The sequence below is a fragment of the Pelodiscus sinensis genome, chromosome 18 (assembly GCF_052426305.1).
Source record: "Pelodiscus sinensis isolate ZL-2025 chromosome 18, ASM5242630v1, whole genome shotgun sequence".
In the NCBI taxonomy this organism is placed as follows: domain Eukaryota; kingdom Metazoa; phylum Chordata; order Testudines; family Trionychidae; genus Pelodiscus; species Pelodiscus sinensis.
In genome coordinates this window covers 30,801,536-30,818,857 of record NC_143069.1, presented here as the reverse complement: position 1 = coordinate 30,818,857, position 17,322 = coordinate 30,801,536, and the positions used below count along the sequence as shown (strand labels likewise).

At 64.6% G+C, this 17,322-nt stretch overlaps 1 protein-coding gene across 2 annotated transcripts; it reads right to left on the bottom strand.

The window, feature by feature from the left end:
- Window positions 1-396: 396 nt before the first annotated feature.
- On the bottom strand, window positions 397-17,031 carry LOC102447153 (C-Jun-amino-terminal kinase-interacting protein 4-like). 2 transcript variants are annotated; one of them, XM_075915048.2, is made up of 27 exons: window positions 16,518-17,031; window positions 15,424-15,544; window positions 14,316-14,386; window positions 13,893-13,957; window positions 13,606-13,681; window positions 13,143-13,266; window positions 12,464-12,545; window positions 11,908-12,008; window positions 11,598-11,649; window positions 11,122-11,274; window positions 10,000-10,051; window positions 9,626-9,756; window positions 9,478-9,531; window positions 9,149-9,304; window positions 8,815-8,944; window positions 8,583-8,666; window positions 7,458-7,508; window positions 6,823-6,979; window positions 4,938-5,103; window positions 4,729-4,809; window positions 4,047-4,114; window positions 3,824-3,972; window positions 3,095-3,266; window positions 2,882-2,992; window positions 2,567-2,713; window positions 2,216-2,332; window positions 397-1,792 (listed from the first exon to the last, which is right to left on the bottom strand). In XM_075915048.2, the coding sequence occupies exons 1-27, from the start codon at window positions 16,818-16,820 to the stop codon at window positions 1,692-1,694; spliced, it is 3,075 nt and encodes a 1,024-aa protein (XP_075771163.2). In that variant the 5' UTR covers window positions 16,821-17,031; the 3' UTR covers window positions 397-1,691. The 2 variants fall into 2 exon arrangements, with proteins under 2 accessions (XP_075771163.2, XP_075771164.2); XM_075915049.2 differs by having other exon boundaries at window positions 6,823-6,976.
- Between the last annotated feature and the right edge of the window lie 291 nt (window positions 17,032-17,322).

Below are 17,322 nucleotides of genomic sequence, written 5' to 3'. Positions count from 1 at the left end.
TTGGGGGGTAGTTTTGCGGGGGGAGGGGAATAGGAAGGCAGGCTAGATCACCAGCCCTGCTGACAGACCCCCTCCTTGCAGCTCAGAATCCCCACCTTTGAATGAGCAGAGGTGGGGGGCAGCAGCTTTTGGACCTTTCTGGTAGAAACCCCCAGGGGGCCAAGGAGCTGTTTCTTGGGGTCCCCCCATTCAGGCCTGAAAAGGGGGGTACAAAGTGACGATGCCAGACCAGCTCCAGGCAAGGCAAGTGTCAGAACACACGCACCCCCGTCCCATGGCCCTTTTGCACTGGGAAAAGTGCTTTGTTGAAAACGTCCCCCTCCCCCATGGTTCAGTACCCAGGGACCCCCTTGTGGGGGGCTGAGGAAGAGCCAGGGCTCACCTTTGCAGATGACATTTTAGTCCAGAAAAATAAAGTTTTATTAGAAACTGGCCCTAGAAAAAGATTCCCAGCCGTGGCAGGGGCAATGCGGCTCAAATAGACCCCAACCCTGAGCTTCTAGCAGCAAGGGGGAGTCACCTGCTTGTGCTCCACATGGGGCAGAGAAGCCCTCAGGGATCGGTGGCTGGCATAACCCCACTGAGGACTGTGTTGGGGGAAATCAGTGCAGGGAGGAGGCCGCTACAGCCGGCCCCCCTTGTGTCCCCGGTGGGGGGCTAGAGAAACCCCCTCAGCCCGATGACAAAGGTCAGAATGAACCAGTGGGCGCTTTCAGAGCCAGGCTCCAATTCCTAAAGCCTCAAGCCAAAAGGTCTGGAGATCCAGGCACCCACTGTGCAAAAGGGAAACTGAGTCACACAGTGGAGGGGGGGGCTCGAGCAGAGCAGGGTTAGGGCCCAGGGACTCCCCCCTCCCTCCTTGATTTGCCTGTAAAAGGTCAAAAGAGAGAGGGGTTCTGAGATATGGGCGGAGCCCGCCAGAGGGACAGAGTCAGTATAGCAGGAGGGACGTAAATGAGGTGACGGGGGAGGAGCCTGTCAAAGAGGGCGGAGCTTGTAAACAATATTCCTGAGGGCAGCTGCCGTCTATACTCCTGAGTGTGACAGTGGCCCCGCCCCCATTTAAGGGCACAGAAGCAATACAGTATCCAGGCTCGGCAGTGAGGTCGCCTTGCTCTGGAGACAGGCAAAGAAGGGGGCTAGAGGTGTGATTGGGGGGGGATACAGGAGGAGAGGTTTGCTGAGGGAGGTCTGGTCAGATGGGGAGAGCATGTGGAGGGGCACTGTGGGGGACAAGTCGAGCCAGGGTTGATCTGGGGGTAGGCAAAGTGGGAAGGGAAGGGGGAAGGCGAGGTGGGGAGGGGAGCTTGGGGGGACAGGTCAGGAAGTTGGGGGGTCTGATGTAGGAGAGGGGGCTCAGGCTGGCAATGAACTGGGGGGGGAACAGCTGCACTGGGGTATGGGGGGGATCCAGTAGACGCTGCAGTATAGGGGGTGGTCAGGGCAGGCTAGGGCACATTTCCCCAAGGGGGCTTTTAGGCAAATTCTGCTCCCCCCTCCCCGCAGCCAATGAGACTGGCAGGAACTCGGGTCTTAGCCTGGCCAGCAGGGGGTTCACTCAACCCGTCTCGCTCCCTGGGGGATCAGGAGCTGGAGGGATACACCAGAACTGGTATCTGGGTGTGATGGGGAGGACGTGGCGGCTCCCTGAGGCCAGGCCAGGTCCTGTATCGGGGCCCATCACCCTGGACTCAGGTCTGGACCTGCCACACAATGAGGTGGCTACGCTCTGAGCGGCGCAGACGGGGGTTGGGCACCAAGAGGTCCCCAAATCGATCATCTGTGTCATCCCCTGCGAAGAGAAAGAGAGAAGCACAGAGTCAGAGCAGCCCCAGAGCCCCCACACGAACCCCCAGTGTGGCCACCTCTGGGGTGGGGCGTGGGGGCTCATACAGGGACCCCTCACCAGGCTCCTTCCTCGGTGGGGCTAAACACAGGGCTGGTTATACGGGAACCCCCTCCCCCAGTGCTGGGATGCAGCATCCCAGGGCTAATTATCCATTCATGTGCAGAATAAATTTTCTGCGCACCAAGGCACGTGCAGATGTGCACCACCAAATGAAACACATACTTCTGGCTGTGGGCGTTCTGCTAATCCGCTGGCAGCACCTGAATCTCTCCTGGGTGGCCGCCCAAGTGCTCAGCTTACAGGGAACACTGCTGAGGTCCCCCCCACCGTAGAAGCACCGTCTCCCACCCCCCATGGGACACATACCGATCCTGAGGTTGATGTACCCCTCTCCTCCACTCAGCACCAAGAGCAAGGGCTGCTTCTGCCCAGCACCCTCCTCACCGCGCTCTCTGCTCCCAGCCAGTGGGGTGTTCACAGAGCCTGGGGCAGAGGTAGGTTGTTATCCGGTTACCCACCTACAGCGAGCACTCCCGCACTCCACTGGGATCCACCGTTCGCCCCGTCTGCATGCGAGTCCTGAATCCCCTAACGTCTAACCCACTCCCCCCGCACTCCAGAGCTGGGGAGCGAACCTAGGAATCCTGGCTCCCAGCTCTAACCACTAGACCCCACGCCCCTCCACCCAGGCATCCTGGCTCCCAGCCCAGCTGGTACCTGGGACGCAGACGAAGAACCGGACGGCGTCGCGGTGGCCGTGGTAGGAAACCTGGGCGCTCTCCATCGCACAGTAGGGGGTGCGGGCGGGCGAGGGGCCAGGCTGGGACCCCACAGCTGGGGGAACGTCTGAGCAGCCCGAGAACTCTGAAGAGGGCAGGAGAGACGGGGAGGATCAGAGCTTGGGGACCCTCTTCCCCTCCCCCCCCCCAAGTGGGCAAGATGCTGCCTACCCCCAGAGAAACACGCCCCCCGCCCCACACCAGCAGGACCGGGCCGGCGGTGGCCCTCTCGGCTCCCAGCACCCCAACTCACCTGGAGCAAAGGGCACAGTCAAGATGGTGCCACTGGCCGTGCCGATCCAGAGCCGGTGGGAGAAGCAGCCCAGGGCTGAGACGTGCACGGAGAAACCCAGAGAGTTTGGGCCTAGAGAGAGATGGGGGGTAAGACCCCTGGAGCCAGCCAGCCCCCCTCCTGGAGCCAGAGGGCAGAGCTCCTGCCCCCCAAGCCAGTCTGTCGCCAGCTCACCGAACATGCTGCGGACGAAGGGCGTCAGGTCTATCTCCTGCAGAGGCTGGCCGGTGATTGCGTGGAAAAGACGCAGGGTGGGGTCCAGCCGCACCGAGACCCAGACTCCGTCACCTGCGGACGCCATGTGCCGCACCTGGCTCTCGGGGTGCTCGGTCACCTCGAAGTACCGCTGGGGGAGGAGGGGGAGCAGAGCAAAGGGCTGGCAGCAACGCTCCCTCTAATTTTCCCCATCCGTGTGCAGAATAAATTTTGTTCTGTGCACCAAGGCATGTGCATATGTGCACCACCCGTGCTATGGATTCTGCAGGGGCTCTGCTAAGCGCCTGGGCGGCATTTGAATCTCTCTTGGGTGGCCGCCCAAGTGCTCAGCTTAGAGGGAACACTGGCTGGTAGATCCCTCGCTCCCCTGAATCCAATCGATCCCAATGGATCCCCTGGGAACCTCCGTTCCACAAGCAGATCCCAGGAGAGCCACGTGCACCACTGGTGCTGATTCCCCCACAGACCCACAACACAATTTGAATGGAGCCCAGGAGATCTTCCCCAAGTCAAACCCAGAACGGGTCCCATTAAAATCCCTACAGAGATCTGACCCCACACAATCCTGCCGGGGTGTCCTGGCCCCATCTGAGTAGATCCCATGAGGTCCCCTGGATCTTCCCCTGCTGTCAGTCCCATGAAATCCCCCCACGCTCCCCCCGCCCCCCTCCATCTCCCTTGCCTCACCTGGATCCTAGCACCACGCGGTTCCACCATGTAAACCCGGTTGCGGTAGCCAACCCAGGCCTGGCCCCCCACAGCCAGGGCGCAGCGGATGGACTGGTGGGGGCGCCCCAGGTCCAGCAAGCGGGGGTGCTCCAGGTCCCAGCGGCCAGCTGCCGAGGGAAGGGGGAAGAGTGAGCGGGGCTGGGGGCTGCGGAGAGCGGCCGGGCGGGGTCCTGGCACTTACTGGCATCCCGGTGGAAGACAGCCACGGTCCCGTTCCCCAGCGCGGCCACCGCACGGCCCTGGACGTGGCTACGAGAGACAGCGCCAATCAGAGCGGGGCGACGTCCTGCACACCAGCATGCTCTGGGGTGCCCAAGGCCCTCACACAGTCTGGCTCCCCGCAGAGCTACGTGGGCACTCCAGGCCCGACAGGAACCCGGGCAGCACAGAGACCCAGTGTCAGATATCTCCCAATGCCCACCGGGCCATGGCAGAGTCGCCCAAGGGAGCCCTGCCCTGGGCACCAATTGACCCTGGGACTGGTTCTGCGGGCACAGAGACAAACCCGGCTGGAGGGCAAGCGGGCGACCGCAGCCGCCCCCGGCTCTTAAGCCGAGCCCGTCTCAAACGGCCGGGAAAGTTCCCAGGCTCGTTTGAGGCCCGATGTCGACAATTCCGGTCCCCACTGGAAATTTCTCAGCCGTGGCGGCCGGAAATAACCAGCCGCTCGCTGAGACGGGACGGAGGGTGAGGGGCTCTGGAGGCCCAACCCAACTTGGAACGGCTCCGGCGCGCCTCTCTCCCCCAACGGGAGCCGGCCCACACCAGGAGCTCGTGCGCCCGGCCCCTCTCTCGCCTCGCCGGGAACCGAGGCAGCAATTATCGGCCAACCCCCCCCGCCCTGTGCCCAGCCCTACACTCACACCACACTGTGCACGGCGTCCTGCAGCTGCACCGTGCGCAGGCACCGCCGCCAGCCCCCGCAGGCCGAGTAGATGGAAATGCTGGGGAGAGAGCAGCACAGTGTGGGACAGCCCGGCGATGTGGGGTCTCTGGGGACCCCTCGCCCAGCGCTGGGACATGGCCCCTCTGAGCGGGAGCGAGGGGTAGTGATACAGGGGTGTCTCGGCACCTGCCCTCCTGCGTGCCCAGCCAGACCGTGGCCGTGGTGCCAACGCCGTTACTGTCTGCGTCGGGAGTCCCCGGCTCCTCCTCTGGCTCTGGCGGGGTGGGGGCCAGGGGGTCCTCCAGGGTCTTGGGTTCCAGCTCCGTGCTCTCAGCACTGCGTGGTCGGTAACCTGGCAGGGAGGGGGAGATGGAGGCGATGGCTGTACACAGCTGGGTCGGCCCACACGCCTCTGGGACGCGACGTAGCGTTCTTCTGCAAGGCCATCCGTCCCGGTCCATACAGCTCCACCCCCTCCATCCATCCTGGTCCATACAGCTCCACCCCCTCCATCCATCCCGGTCCATACAGCTCCACCCCCTCCATCCATCCCGGTCCATACAGCTCCACCCCCTCCATCCGTCCCGGTCCATACAGCCCTCCCTGGCTCCATTTCCCCCGGTCCATACAGCTCCACCCCCTCCATCCGTCCCGGTCCATACAGCTCCACCCCCTCCATCCGTCCCGGTCCATACAGCCCTCCCTGGCTCCATTTCCCCCGGTCCATACAGCTCCACCCCCTCCATCCATCCCGGTCCATACAGCTCCACCCCCTCCATCCGTCCCGGTCCATACAGCTCCACCCCCTCCATCCATCCCGGTCCATACAGCGTCACCCCCTCCATCCATCCCGGTCCATACAGCTCCACCCCCTCCATCCGTCCCGGTCCATACAGCCCTCCCTGGCTCCATTTCCCCCGGTCCATACAGCTCCACCCCCTCCATCCATCCCGGTCCATACAGCTCCACCCCCTCCATCCGTCCCGGTCCATACAGCTCCACCCCCTCCATCCATCCCGGTCCATACAGCCCTCCCTGGCTCCATTTCCCCCGGTCCATACAGCTCCACCCCCTCCATCCATCCCGGTCCATACAGCTCCACCCCCTCCATCCATCCCGGTCCATACAGCTCCACCCCTTCCATCCATCCCGGTCCATACAGCCCTCCCTGGCTCCATTTCCCCCGGTCCATACAGCTCCACCCCCTCCATCCATCCCCGTCCATACAGCCCTCCCTGGCTCCATTTCCCCCTGTCATTACAGCTCCATCCCCTCCATTTCCCCTGGTCCATACAGCCCTCCCTCACTCCATTTCCCCTGGTCCATACAGCCCTCCCTCACTCCATTTCCCCTGGTCCATACAGCCCTCCCTCACTCCATTTCCCCTGGTCCATACAGCCCTCCCTCACTCCATTTCCCCTGGTCCATACAGCCCTCCCTCACTCCATTTCCCCTGGTCCATACAGCCCTCCCTCACTCCATTTCCCCTGGTCCATACAGCCCTCCCTCACTCCATTTCCCCCTGTCATTACAGCTCCATCCCCTCCATCTGTCCTGGTCCATACAGCCCTCCCTCACTCCATTTCCCCTGGTCCATACAGCCCTCCCTCACTCCATTTCCCCCGGTCCATACAGCCCTCCCTCACTCCATTTCCCCCGGTCCATACAGCCCTCCCTTGCTCCATTTCCCATGGTCCATGCAGCTCTAACCTCCTCCATCTGCCCCGAGCCATACAGCCCCTAACTCAGTCCATATAACTCCCTCCAACCACCCCAGTCCATAAACTGCTCCATACAGTCCCCCCTGGGTCCATACAGCTCCATCTAGCCCTTCCAACCACCCCGGTCCATAAATCTCCTGCATCCATCCTGGTCCATTCAGCTCCACCTCGGTTCATACAGCCCCTACTGAGTCCATATAGCCCCCTCCAACCATCCTGGTCCACACAGCGCCCTCCATCTGCCCTGCTCTGTACAGCCCTTGTCCTGGTCCATAAAGTCCCAGCTCCCTCCACCCACTGCAGTCCACACAGCTGCCCCCCCCCACCCCACCCCCATGCCCTGCACTCACCGGGCAGCCAGGCAGCACACAGCACATGGGTGTGGGGCAGCACAAACTGGGCCAGGACAAGGTTGGCCCGGGTGGCGTCCATCACCATGACCTCGCTGGCCGAGTGCGTCCCAGAGCAAACCCACACCAGGCTGGGCGGGGCAGGATTGGGCGCCTCCTGGGAGCGACACAGACACTCATGCGCCGCAAGCCTGGCTGAGGGACCCCAGAACTGGGCACCTGTTGTGGGGTGGGGGGGACAAGCCCTACTCACACTGTTCCCCCTCCCCCCCCAGGACTTAGCACTGATTGACAGGGGCTCCCAAAAGCCAGATCAACCCCACCAAGCATTAGCTCGAGGGGCGAGGTCTCCCCAAAAGTTTGGGGGTGCTGGGTGGTGGCTGCCCAGACTGGGGAGAACAGGGGAGGGGCAGCTCCAAAAATGGGCCCCTCTGGTCCCTGCCCCACCCTCAGAGAATGGTGGGGATGAAGGGGGTCTCCTCTACTTTTTTGGGGGGGCTGTCCCAAAGTGGGGGGCAGGGAGAGGCCCCCCCAAATGGGTTGCTATGGAGGGGGCAAGCCTCACACACCACCCACTGGGGAGGCAGTGAAGGGCCCAGTGCAGGGATGGGGGGGATCGCGCCCCCACAACTCACCGAGTTGCTGCCATTTGTCCAGGACACGCCCATCCCAACAGCACACCACAGCTGGGAAGAATGGAGAGGGGGGGGGTGAGACGTCAGGGCCCAGCGCCAGCCCCTCAGACGCTGAGATGCAGCCACCTCTGGGGTGGGGCAGGATGGCTGGTTACTCTGCTGTTTCAGTTCCTGTAGAATGTGCCCTGGTGCTGCCCTGAGGCAAAGGGACCAGCTCCCTGACCACAAGAGGAGAGCACCCCTGCGGGGCCCCCGTCCGGCTCCCTGCAGCCCAGCGCCCCCTGCTGGACCCCCACTTGGATCCCTGCAGCCCAGCGCCCTCTGTCAGACCCCCACCTGGGTCCCTGCAGCCCAGTGCCCCCTGCCGGGGTCCTTGCAGCCCAGCGCCCCCTGCTGGACCCCCACCTGAGTCCCTGCAGCCCAGCACTCCCTGCCAGACCCCCACCTGAGTCCCTGCAGCCCAGCGCCCCCTGCTGGACCCCCACTTGGATCCCTGCAGCCCAGCACCCCCTGCTGGGCCCCCGCCTGGGTCCCTGCAGCCCAGCACCCCCTGCTGGGCCCCCACTTGGATCCCTGCAGCCCAGCACCCCCTGCTGGACCCCCACTTGGATCCCTGCAGCCCAGCGCCCCCTGCTGGACCCCCACTTGGATCCCTGCAGCCCAGCACCCCCTGCTGGACCCCCACTTGGATCCCTGCAGCCCAGCGCCCCCTGCTGGACCCCCACTTGGATCCCTGCAGCCCAGCACCCCCTGCTGAACCCCCACTTGGATCCCTGCAGCCCAGCGCCCCCTGCTGGACCCCCACTTGGATCCCTGCAGCCCAGCACCCCCTGCTGGACCCCCACTTGGATCCCTGCAGCCCAGCGCCCCCTGCTGGACCCCCACTTGGATCCCTGCAGCCCAGCACCCCCTGCTGGACCCCCACTTGGATCCCTGCAGCCCAGCATCCCCTGCTGAACCCCCACTTGGATCCCTGCAGCCCAGCGCCCCCTGCTGGACCCCCATTTGGATCCCTGCAGCCCAGCACCCTCTGTCAGACCCCCACCTGGGTCCCTGCAGCCCAGCGCCCCCTGCAGGGCCCTTGCCCAGCTCCCTGCAGCCCAGCGCCCTCACCCCTCCCCTCACCTTGGTGCTGGGATCTTTCTGATCCAGCAATCGCAGCTGCGCCAGCATGGGCAGGTTCAGTTCCCCAGATGGCTCTGCCTGGCCCTGCAACGAGTGAAGCTAGGGGTTGGACAGGAGGGCAGACGGGACATACCCTGTCCCCCCCCCCCCCCCCAGGGTTGCATGGGACAGTGCAGCCCAATCACTGCCCCGCCCCTCCCCGCCCCATGTCCCGGCGCCCTGGGGCAGGTACCTGGGGGATGGCCGGGTGGCTCCAGCCGTGAACCGGGGCTCGGCTGTGCTGCTTCCAGATGTGGGAGCGGATCTGGCGGTACAGGTCCTGCTTCTGCTGCTGGGGAGAGAGGCTGGGGGACTCCCCCGTGCTGGGGACAGAGACAGACATTGGGGGCACCGCCCTCCACCCCCTCCGGCCCTGCCCTGCCCTGTCCCCCAGACTGGTGCTAGGGGGTGACTAACTCCATGCCCCCACCCCCTCATGCCAGGTAGGGGGCGATCACCTTTGCCCCCTCCCCCTCATCTCTGCCCCTTCCCCCCGCCTGCCACTGGGGCTCCCCATCCATACTCACTCAGAGGGGGAAGCGGGGCAGGGCAGGTACCTCACGGTGGGGGGCATTCTGCCCCCATTGGCCCGCTGCTCAGCAGAGCACCTGGTGGCCCCAGGATATGGGTATGAGGCTGGGACCCGCTCAGGTGAGTCACCGGAGCTGAAGAGCCGGCCAAAGCTACGCGGAGAAAGAAGCGGCTCAGAGACACCACGAACGAAGGCGACCCTGGCCCAGCCTCTCCCAGCAGGGGGCGCCGAGAGGAGGGGACCCCAGGTACCCCAACCCCACCTCAACTAGCAAGGGGGGGGGCTGCCGGCTGGGGTGGGGGGAGGGGGGAGACATGGACGTACAATTTCCAGAGGGACGATTTCTTCATCTGAGCCGCCTGGACTTCCCGAGACGCTCTGAGGGGAGGAACGAAATCACCGTGTGAGGGTCCCCAGAGACCCAGCCCCGCGCCCCGCCCCAGCATAGGGCCCACCCAACACCGGCGCTCACCGGAGCAGCTCCGTGCGCCTCACGGCCTCCTGCAGCTCCATCAGCCGCTCCTTGTAGAGGTTGCGCTCGGTCAGCACCCGCGCCATCTCCGCCCGTGTGAACCGCTTCCGCTGCGAGGCCGGGACCTCCGCCTGCCGCAGGACGAGTCGCTTAGAAATCCCAACTCCCCCCCCTGCTCTAACCACTAGACCCGTCTCCTCCCAGAACCACAGAGAGAACCCAGGAGTCCTGACTCTCAGTCCCTCCATTTCCCACTCTAACCACTAGACCCCACTCCCCTCCCAAAACCGGGGAGAGAACCCAGGAGTCCTGGCTCCCAGCCCCCACCCCACCCGTCCGAACTCTAACCACTAGCCCTCACTCCTGTCTGGTACCTCAGCATCTTCACTAGTTTGCTTCTTGATTTCCTCCAGCTCCTGCCGAATCCTGAAATGAGGGACACGTACAGGAGGTGAGCGGGGGCGCTGGGGCTGCGGGGTGGAAGCCAGGGCAGGGGGAGCTCAGGGCAGATAACCTGATATCCTGGGTTTAGAACCAATGGGCTAAGATTGTTTTAGGGTCGCGTCGAACCGGCTCTGACCAATAGGAGCATCCCTGATCTCGCCCCAAGCCATACCTGCACCCATCGCCCCCTCTGCCATGCTGGGTCAGAGCGCAGGGTGTGCCCCTCTCAGCTGGGCATTGGGGGCTCAGAGAGGGGGCCCCAATCCGGGTCAGGTGGGGACCTGATGCCTGCAGGCTCTGGGGCACACGGAGAAAGGTGGCATTCCTGGGGGGCCCGTGGCTCTGGACCCCGAAACAACACCCTGCACCCACATATTCTGCCGTTGGTGGAAAGTGTCTCTAAAATCCGTCGGGAGATGCCCAGAGCTGGTGGATTTACACCGGCACAAGCCGGCCATGGGTCGACAGCCCCCCCCCCCCCCGATTCACGCTCCTGGGGGGCCCCTCCCGTCGCACATCTCAGCAGGGCCCCTTGAACCCACGACCCCCGGCTCAGGGCAGGGGCAGTGGAGAGGCTGTGGGCCAAATCTTTTTGCTTTTCATAATGACTTGGGGTGGCGGGTCACATGGGCCAGAGCTGGCTCCGCCTCCCCACCCCAGGCTGTGGCCCCGCCCACGTTCCACCACAAGGCTCCGCCCTCGCTCTCCCTCTCCCCCAAACCCAGCAAGGGTTCAGCTCAGGGCAGTGGTCGGGAGCTTGGGGCTTGGTTGGTCAGTGGCCCGGGGTGAGCTGGCTGGTACCAGCAGTTCAGCCAGGGCTCCTCCAACCCCAGCAGAGGGAGCGGTGGGCAGCTTGAGATTCCAGGGGGCGGGGCCTCAAGCAGAAGAGGGCGGGGCCTCAAGCAGAAGGGGGTGGGGCCTCAAGCAGAAGGGGGTGGGGCCTGTCTTAGCATCCTCCAAGTGGGGCTGTGTTCCACATGCGCTCCATGATAACAATAATTATTCTTGCTTTATTGTTTTCCTGGAGTCTGGAGCCTTGGCAAAAGTCTCACCTACTCAGCTCCTGCTCCGTCTCACGCAGACGCCCCTGGCAGCGGCTCAGGGCCTGGGCGGCCCCGTCCCGCTCTCCCCGCAGCGACTCCCGCTCGCCCGCCAGCTCCTCCACCCGGGCAATGAGGTGTCGGCGCGCAGCATCCAGCGCCATCCTGCAGGGGGCGACGGTGAGCCATGCCCTGGCCAGGGCCTCGCTCCCATTCCCCTCTAGGGGGGGCCGGTTCCCACCCAGCCCCAGGGCAGGGACCAGCTGGCTCGGGGAATGGGGCTGGGGTCTCTCCCCCGCTGCTGTGAATCGCGTTTGCTGGGGGTCTGCCCAGATCCCCAGGACCTGGGCTTCCCTCTGGCTCCCAGCCCAGCGGGAGGGGGCCCTTTCGTGGGACGGGGCGTGGTGGCTCGGGGGGACCTGACCGCACGGACAGGGCGCCGTGGGGCACCCCGCCAGTGGGGGCGGGAACGTGGCAGCTCCTCTCACCTGGTATCCTGCAACTGGGCGTTCTCCATCACCAGGGCCTGCACTGCATCACCTGTGGACAGAGCCGTCAACGTGGGGGGGGGGGGGCTTGATCCCTCCCCCCAACCCCCAGGGCCCACCCCTTCCCTTTGGCCTGCCACAAGGGGCCCCAGGGCCAGACCCTGCCGGCGAAGCCCATGGCTTGAGGTTCGGCGTCTCAGCCTGGAGGAGATGGGGGGGCAAGGCCTGAGAGAGGTGGGGGGGGGGGGAACAAGCTCAGGGCGACCCGCCGGGGAGTCCAAGGCGGGGGGGGGGGGATGTGTGACCGTACCCTGCAGATCGGCCCCCTCGTCCATGTCCCCCAGCAGCTCGGGGCTCAGGCCCGACACCTCGGCGAAGAGCGACTCCGTGTTGCGCTGCAGGGCCGGGGGGCTGCAGGGCAGAGACAGCCCCTGTCAGAGCCGGGACCCCCCCCCCCAGAGTGTGGGGGCACAGATCAGAACCGAAGCATGGCAAGGGGAGACGCGGGAGACCCAGCGATGAAGAGGGGATATTTCCACTAGCCCGTGCCTCAGTTTACCTGCTAGGGAGGGGGGGATATCTGTGCTGGGGGGCGGTCCCTGGGCTGTGGACCCCCTGTATTGTACTTAGCCCCCCAGCTCCCTCAGGCTGGATCTTCTCCCCCTTCATCCGGGACGGCACCAGCCCCACAAGCCCAATTCAGCCGCCTCCCACGCTGTACGGTGCCTGTCTGCAGGAGGGGGGGCGGAGGGGGGGGGCAAGCACCGGACCCAAGCCACAAGGCAGCCACTGGCACTGGAAAGGGGTCGTGCCCAGGATGGGGGGCAATGCTGGGGGGGCCTCCGAGGGCACAGCAGCCAACAGACCTGGCTGGCAGAACGGGGGTGGTGTCCAGCTCTGGGGTGGAGCTCAAGATCTCGGCCAACTCCCGGCTCCTCGGCGGGGAGCCTAGAAACAGACATGAGTCGAAACCGCTGCCCCCCGCCCAGGCTGTAGGGTACCCCGCCCCTCAAGATAGTCCCACGGCCTGAGGCCCGGTGGGGGCTGATGCCCCATTCCCTGCCCTTCCTCCCCACCCCAGCCAGCCAGCCCCTGCCCAGGGGCCGGGTGGAGCTGGCCCCCCCCGAGCGGTGGTTTTCAAACTTTTTTGTTGACAACCCAAATGAAGAAAGTAATGGTGTCCTGCAGCCCCACGGAGCTGGGGCAGAGGAGTTGGGGGGGGGGGGGCAGTGCAGAGGTGAGGACTGGAGGGTGGGGCTGGGAATGAGGGGGTTCTGGGATGGAGCAGGGGTTGGGGGTGCAGGAGGGGACCCCGGGTTGGGGGGAGCGGAGCTTAACTCTGGTGGCTCCCACCCGTGGGAACCGGCCAATGGGAGTGCAGAGCCCTGTGCCCCACCCACCCCGAAATGGGACCAGCCCTGGGGTTTTCTAAGCACCCCAGAGGGGAATTCCCCTCCCAGCCAGCCAGGCCCTGCCCTGGGACGGGGTGGGAGCTGGCGCCCCTAGAGGGGCAGGCCCCGAGCCCCCCATACACACACGCTGTACCGTCTCTGATGGGCAGGGGGATCTCCCGAGCCAGCAGATGGCTGTTCTTGGCAGGGCCCCCCCAATCGTGCTGGAGTTCAGGGGTCCCCTCTGGCGGGGCTGGGCCCAGAGCCTCCACAGAGCCCTGCATCCCCCAAAACAGCCAGAGAGAGGGGTGAGGGGCGGGGCAAGTCAGGGAGAAGGGCCCCCCCGGGATATGGGGGTGCCCCCTTCCCCTCAAAGCTATCCCAAACCGACAGCCCCCTCAGACAAGGGAGCCCCTCTCCCCATTGTCCCCCAGATTATCCTCTGCCAATCTACCCCCCAGGGAACCGCCCAGGCCAACCCAACCCCCCAAAGCGCCCCCCCAGCTCCCTTCTCTGAACTCTTCCCAGCTCCCCCTTGACCCACAGACCCAGGGACAAAGGGCTCCGCCCAGCAGCCCCCCCTTCAGCAAACTTGCGACACAAATGGAGGGACCCACCTTGGGGGGCGCGGGGCAGCCGGGGTCAGAGGTGCTGTGGAGAAACAGGGGAGGCTGCGGGGGGGCTGGTGCCGCGCTGGCGGGGAGAAGTCAAAGGTCAGACGTTCGCCACAGGGACCCCCGCTCGCCTCCCGAATCCCCCCCACGGAGCCACATCCCACTCCCTGCCCCCCCACCTCCCCTACACTCCCTCCTGCTCCCTGTCAACCCCCCACTAACTCCTCCCAGCACCCCCGGACCACCCAGGCCCCCCCCTCGGCACAGCACCCCCCTGCCCAGGCTCCCACCTGCCAGACTGGGGGGCCGGGGCCAGCGTGGTCTGGGCTTTCAGCTCCTTGTAGCTCTGAACCATCTGCCAATGATAAAGGGGTGGGGGGGCTAGTGCCCCTCATGGACAACACCCCCCCCCCCCCCCCGAGACCCTAACGTGATCTCTGGAGTGACGCCAACCAAGAGGGGCAGGGAAGGGAGCGGCTGGGGGGAGGCAGGGCCAACTAGGGACCCTGGGGGGGGGAACCCAGGTGCCAGGAGGTGAAGGCAGGGTGGGGGGGAGGGGGAGGAGCCATGAGGGGGCGGGGCCAAGAGGTATCGGGGCCAGGTGTGGAGACCGTGGGGCTGAGGCCAGCCCAGGGTTGCCATGGGAACAGGGGAGGGGGTGGGGCCAGCGGGGAGGGGGCGGAGCCAGCGGGGAGGTTCGGGGAGGGTCTCACCTTGCTGTGGGTCTGGGCCAGGGCTGACAGCTCCTTGAGCAAGGCTGTTTTCTGCTCCTCCATGCTGGCCACTGCCAAGGGCGTGGGGGGAGAGAGGTGAGTAACCCCCCCTCACCTGACAGCCAGACCCTGTCACTGCCCCCCATGCTGCCACCAATGCTGGGGGGCTGTGTCTAGACTGGCCAGTTTTTCCGGAAAATCAGCTGCTTTTCCGGAATAACTTGCCAGGTGTCTACACTGGCCGCTCGAATTTCCGCAAAAGCCCTGACGATCGCATGTGTAGACAGCTGCCAAGTTTTTCCGGAAAAGCGGCTGATTTTCTGGAAAAACTGGCCAGTCTAGACAAAGCCCTCCCATTCAAGCAAAAGTCCCTTTTGCGCAAAGCTTTTGCACAAGAGGGCCAGTGTAGACAGCTCAGATTTGTTTTCCGCAAAAAAGCCCCGATGGCGAAAATGGCGATTGGGGCTTTTTTGTGGAAAAGCGCGTCTAGATTTGCACGGACGCTTTTCCGCAAAAAGTGTTTTTGTGGAAAAGCGTCCGTGCCAATCTAGACGCTCTGTTCCCAAAATGCTTTTAACGGAAAACTTTTCCGTTAAAAGCATTTCCGGAAAATCATGCCAGTCTAGATGCAGCCCTCGAGTAAAGGGGTGGGGCCTCATACCAGGGGCGGGGCCACTGAGGAGGTGGGGCCCCCTGGGCTTTGCAGCTTACCCCCACAGCCCAGTCCAGGGGACCTGGAAAAACCCGTTGGGGAGACACCAGGGCTGGGAATAGGCCAGGCCAAGCGAGGGCCGGAGGGGTGAGGGGGCGGGCTGCTGCTGTTTCGTTTCATTTGGTCTCAGTTACTCAGCCTGCTTTGTTATTGTAGGGTCTCCAAGGCTCCCTGCTTCGTTATTGTAGGGTCTCCAGCTCTGTGCTGAGACGCCAAGAAATGGGGGAAGCAACGTTTCTTCCTCCCGCCAAACTACCCCCACTCCTGACCTCACAGCCCCCCGTATGAGCCCCCACCCCACCCCTAGCACTGCTCCAGGGCTGTGCCCCCCTCTGTTCCTTCCCTGGTCCCAGCCCCTCTGCAACTTCTCCAGCCCCCTCACCCCCCTGCACCCACACTGGTCTGCGGAGCTCCTGGCCTTCTCCTCCAGGCGCCGGCTCTGCCCGTCCAGCCGGCTCAGCGCCGCCCTGTGCCCCTTGCGCTCCTGCTCCACCACGTCCTCCAGCTCCATGTAGCGCTGCAGGGAACAGGCCAGTGGTAGTGAACTCAGGAGTCCGGGCGCCAGGCCCCATCCCAGGCACAGAGGGTCATGGGTCAGGATTGGGGGCATCACATGGGGGAGAGGACAGGGGGCTGTGGGTGGAGATCAGGGGACATCGCATGGGGGAGAGGACAGGGGGCTGTGGGTGGAGATCAGGGGACATCACATGGGGGAGAGGACAGGGGGATGTGGGTGGAGATCAGGGGACATCGCATGGGGGAGAGGACAGGGGGCTGTGGGTGGAGATCAGGGGACATCGCATGGGGGAGAGGACAGGGGGCTGTGGGTGGAGATCAGGGGACATCGCATAGGGGAGAGGACAGGGGGCTGTGGGTGGAGATCAGGGGACATCGCATGGGGGAGAGGACGGGGGGCTGTGGGTGGAGATCAGGGGACATCGCATGGGGGACAGGGCGGGGGGCTGTGGGTGGAGATCAGGGGACATCGCATGGGGGAGAGGACGGGGGGCTGTGGGTGGAGATCAGGGGACATCGCATGGGGGAGAGGACGGGGGGCTGTGGGTGGAGATCAGGGGACATCGCATGGGGGAGAGGACGGGGGGCTGTGGGTGGAGATCAGGGGACATCACATGGGGGAGAGGACGGGGGGCTGTGGGTGGAGATCAGGGGACATCGCATGGGGGACAGGGCGGGGGGCTGTGGGTGGAGATCAGGGGACATCACATGGGGGACAGGATGGGGGGGCTGTGGGTGAGGATCGGGGACAATGCATGGGGGACAGTCACATGGGGGACAGGGCGGAAGGCTGTGGGTGAGGATTGGGGGACAAGGCATGGGGGACAGGATGGGGGGCTGTGGGTGAGGATCGGGGACAATGCATGGGGGACAGTCACATGGGGGACAGGGCGGAAGGCTGTGGGTGAGGATTGGGGGACATCGCATGGGAGACAGGATGGGGGGCTGCAGGTGAGGATCGGGGGGCACCTCACCTCCTCAGCTCTCTTGCGCCCGTCCCGCTCCCGTTCATACTGGCCCAGCAGCCGGAGCCGGTCATCCCGCAGCAGCTCCAGCTCCTGGTCCCGCTCCCGGACCTGCCCTCCAGCCTGCTCCAGAGCCTCCAGTACAGAGACCAGCTGGGGCAGTAACCCGGATACTGCTCCTGGCCCATGGGCCCCCACTAGCTGCTCCAGCTCCCCATAGAGCCCCGCAGCCAGCCCCGAAACCAGCTCCTCACAGAGCCCCGGGGAGCCCGACTCCCCCTCGCCCCCAAAGATTTCCTCCAGCCCCTCCATGCCCTGCCCCCGTCTCCCAAAGGCAGCCTGCCGTCCTTGCGCCCCAATCAGGGGACCCAGGCAGCTTTCCTCTCGCTCTCACCCAGGAGGGACCCTCTGTTTCCAAGTTCTCAAACACCCCCAGAAAAGGGCAGAATGAGCGATGGAGGGGGGGCGTTGACGGTGTGGGGGGAGGGGTGGGGTGATATCAAGAGTATGGGGGGGGGGGGGGGGGGGGGGGGGGGAATATGTTTAAAAGTTTTTCAAAAGTTTTTCACCCCCCCAAAACGGGTTATGGGGAAAGAGTTTCACAATGAACCAGGGATTTAAAAAAATGGGAAGCAGCGGTTGGGGGGGGGGGGGTCAGTTAATTCGAGGGAGGTCATGAGAGTTAAAGTCACCCACCAGACAGACCTGTTTGAGGGGACTCAACTGGGGACCCCAGTTCCTCTGACTTCCAGGTGCTGGGCGAGGGAGGGGGTCCCCACATGGATGTCTGAGTGGGAGAGCAAGGAGGGGCATA

What these genes read in the sequence shown, in the direction of transcription:
- LOC102447153 (XM_075915048.2), bottom strand. Translation starts at nt 16,820, where the DNA reads ATGGAGGGGCTGGAGGAAATCTTTGGGGGCGAGGGGGAGTCGGGCTCC. An exon ending in GGCGCAAGAGAGCTGAGGAG is followed by an intron (nt 15,545 to 16,517) that starts GTGAGGTGCCCC and finishes TGTTCCCTGCAG; the next exon opens with CGCTACATGGAGCTGGAGGA. An exon ending in CTTCGTCCGCAGCATGTTCG is followed by an intron (nt 2,993 to 3,094) that starts GTGAGCTGGCGA and finishes ATCTCTCTCTAG; the next exon opens with GCCCAAACTCTCTGGGTTTC.